The 3,807-nt window shown below is 34.0% G+C and overlaps 1 protein-coding gene across 1 annotated transcript in view; it reads right to left on the reverse strand.

Moving 5' to 3' along the window:
* Positions 1 to 447: 447 nt before the first annotated feature.
* Positions 448 to 3,807, reverse strand: part of LOC125034585 (dynein axonemal assembly factor 10-like) — a 4,681-nt gene continuing 1,321 nt past the window's right edge. Inside the window, exons 2-3 of the mRNA XM_047626485.1 lie at positions 2,661 to 2,831; positions 448 to 1,349 (exon numbers count right to left, since the gene is read on the reverse strand). Of these exons, the coding sequence (XP_047482441.1) occupies positions 658 to 1,349; positions 2,661 to 2,831 (863 nt within the window). The 3' untranslated portion in view covers positions 448 to 657. The remainder of the gene's footprint in view (positions 1,350 to 2,660; positions 2,832 to 3,807) is intronic.

Raw genomic sequence — 3,807 nt, forward strand, 5'->3', positions numbered from 1 at the left:
AATAATCCTAAAAAGTATGTTTCACACCATATTCATGGTCAAGGGTGTCATTCAAAGTGCCTAAAGGATACACAATGAACAAAAACTTGAGAACATATAAACTCTATTTAGAATTTGGAAATGAATATATATATATATGAAAGCTATTTCAATCTGTTCCAAATCCTATGCAAAATGCATAACAACACTGGCATCAACAGCTGTAAATAAGTAAATGAATTGCCTCACTGAGCACCAAATTTTATTAAATTATTTATTCCTGCAATTAACATAACTGTCCATAATCAAAATATTTTTCTGCCTTCTTAACTTTATTATATTCCAGACTAAATGCCAATCTTCAGTACCCATAGTGTAAGTGGTATCTAGTATTAAAATAAATATAAACTATAAACTTTGTTTTATGTGGCACATTCTGGTCAGATGGGAATAATTTTCTTCAGGGGAAATAGTTCTTATATTTATTTGATATGTATAAACAAGCAGAGATATCAGTTATATATCTGCAAGTATGATTTGTGAAGCCTAAAAATCTTCAATATCATAAACGGATCACTGTCAAATGCATTCAGTGTTTTAATTTCATATACTGTATAACAATATTTTCTTAAATGATAGAACAAGTTACAAGAAGTTTTTCTATAACCTTCTCAAATTTTATGCAATATTGAGTTTCGTCATAATGACCACCCTCACTGTCTGGTCCAGCCCAGTGCACACACTCAGGCCCATCTTGTCTGGACTCCAGTCAAAGCTGGTTATTGGCTGATCGGTTATAGTAGCATTTTGCAACGGCTTTGCTTCACCCGCTACACCAACTTCCGATCCATCGCTCAATTTCTTTGAGCGAGCTGAAGGATAGGAGTACTTCCACAGCATCAGAGAGCCATTACCGCCAGTGGTGACAAATATCTCACGATCTTGGGGCAAGTGTCTTCCACACCATATAGTTGATTTGTGACCTTTATCCATCATGCCAGCAAAGCCCTTTTCTTCGTGGAATGTCCGAAGGTCATAAATGTGAAACTTTGACTCCAGTGTTGTAGCTAAAAGCTTGTTCATGTCAATATCTTTCCGATCAAATTCTAGTGAGCAAACCCCATTCTTCAGATTGGTTTCCCACTTCACTTCCATTGTTCTAAGATCAAACATCTTCACATCCCCATTATCAAAGCCTGCACAGAGTGCCCTTTCTTCCATTGAATGTGAATTTCCAAATGCAACACTCCAGCAGTCTCGCTTCTGCTCTCCTTCTTTTGGCTCGATGGTCACGACAGGCCGGTCTCTCTGTCGAGGATCCCAGACCTTTACCAGTCCATCACGACTCCCAGTTGCAATCTCTGGGGCACCTAAGGAAGACATTCATAAGAGATTGGTACAAATATGTTTACACTTAGTGCAACAAAAAATCTGTTAAACTTGCCATCCTTGTCATTTTATAATATGCAGCAAGTGGTTTTGCAAAAGCAGTTGAATTTGGAAACAAGAGAACAAGAACAAAGGAGAAAGGAAATTGGAAAATGTAATACCTGTGTATTTCACAGGAAATATATCTACTTAAAAATTTATTTTTTATTCATTTCTCAGAAGCTGCCTAACCTTAAGGTATGATTGAATACTTATACTAACACTAATAATAGTGATAAAATATATCCATATAACTGTAGCTCTAACCACATATGCAAAAGATAATACAAATAATCTAATTTCTACAAATCTAACCACTGCACTAAACTTTACATACCTATACAAAAGTATTTCCTTTAATTTCTCATCAATAATTGAACTATAATGCATATAATCTCACTTTTAAATAAAGAAAGGTGTAGCCATAGTTTTAAAGTTATACTTGCAGGAGTACAAAGTGCATACTTTCTATATAATATTGGCTGCTTATGACAACCAATGATGATAATGTAAAAATATGCTGAAACCTGTATTGGTCTAATGTCTGAATTTCTTAAAGAAATAATAGATAATTACAAATGTTTTTCCCTTTCAACTAGATTAGAAAAAATATAATTACTCCTATACATTGAGAGATTCATCTATTGAGCATTACAAAAAAACACTGTCAGCTGTTTCACCTTCTTAGAGCTTTAGGTTGTTTTCCCACCCCTATTCTGTTATGAATGGAAAGGAATGAGAGTAAACGAGCATATATTGCACTTTTTAGCATATATCTTTCAGCCCCAAAAGATCCCATCACTGTACCTCCTCCTATGACACTGAGGCTTCTCCCATGTGTCCAGCAGGCTTTTGCTCCGGCCCAGTCCTTTGTCTCCCGCCAAAGCCTCAGAGACTACTATGACCACTGTCCCATCCCCTACTCCTCATCCCCTTTCCTCTCCCTTTAATCACAATATTCTAAGTTTGACTTTGCATTTTATTGAAAAAAAAAAAAGATACATGATAAATATATGACTCATTACTTTATAAGTTATGATTAAAATATGTCTTATTGTGTCATATGTGTTTTCCTTACATGTCTTGGTACATTTTCCCTAATTCCATTTAGTATATAAGATTTTCAACTCTGATGCTCCCAAGTTTGATAACTATCTGACATGCCAGCATGTCAAATAAAAGAAGAAGAAAATGGAGAAGAAGCAGGAAAAGTTCTCAAGCTTTTTGACTACACAACATGAGCATCAAATTACCTTTGCCAATATTAAGGCCTGCCACTCCATCAATTGCATTTATAATTTCTTCATGAGCTTTCACAGAATAAACTGGCGTTTCTGCAGCTGCCAGATCAACAATCTCCATCTTCCCCTCAAAGTCGCCCACAGCCAAGTGCCGATCCTCCAGTGCAGACGCTCCAAAGGTTCCTGGAAGGCACAGAACAGAGTGAATTATCATATCTGAGATGCAAATTAAATCTAAGGTATATCATATCACACTAGTAATAATCATGGTTACATTAATTAAGGTTAAATGTTATAATTTATTATCTGGGGAAACTGCAAACATGCAAAAAAAACACTGACAATTTTCTAAAACCTTCTACTAAATTCACAGCTTCCTTTTCTAGTTTAAAAACAAGAGAACTGCTACCACTCACTTAACACCACAATAAAATGCCAGGAAATTAGAAATAACAACACAAAAATATTAATATAAATAATTCATGCATTCACATCACTAAGTATATGCAACTAGTTAGTAATATTGCAAAGTGAATGTGCAATGACAGAAGGAACAACTCTCCCTTTCATTTCAAGGCTTGTTAATACCAGCTCTATTATGAAAAATATATGTAAATATTATTGATACAAGAAATTTTTAAAAATTAATTCAATATCTTTATCTATTATGGATTCCATAACAGATAAATAATAAATATATGAACTATAGTTGTATTAATAACTGTAAGATTGCAGAGAGAAGTAGCATATTACAGCCTGGTACAAAATTATTATGAGGCTACTTTGTAATCATCCCACTCTGTACAATATATTTATGCATACAATGTACATCTTCTAGAGTGTATGTAAATACTGTTATTGCATATTTAGGCATTTAAGAGCTATTAGAAAGCTACAATCAAGGTTGTTTTATAGTCCTCTGCCAAACTGGGAGTGTTATATTTTCTGACATGGTGATATATAGTTAGAAATATGCATAACATATGATTAACAATCAAGACAAAAATGAAAAAAGAAATGGGATGGACAATACAACATTAATCAAAAACTACTAAATCAATAGCTAGTGATTAAAAGAAGAAAAAGAACAGTTTTGCTTAGTTGAGTATTATTCCATAATCAAATTCACAAAGATGGTTACAATACATGTGCGGCCAAA

Source organism: Penaeus chinensis, chromosome 18 (assembly GCF_019202785.1).
Source record: "Penaeus chinensis breed Huanghai No. 1 chromosome 18, ASM1920278v2, whole genome shotgun sequence".
Taxonomy (NCBI): Eukaryota; Metazoa; Arthropoda; class Malacostraca; order Decapoda; family Penaeidae; genus Penaeus; species Penaeus chinensis.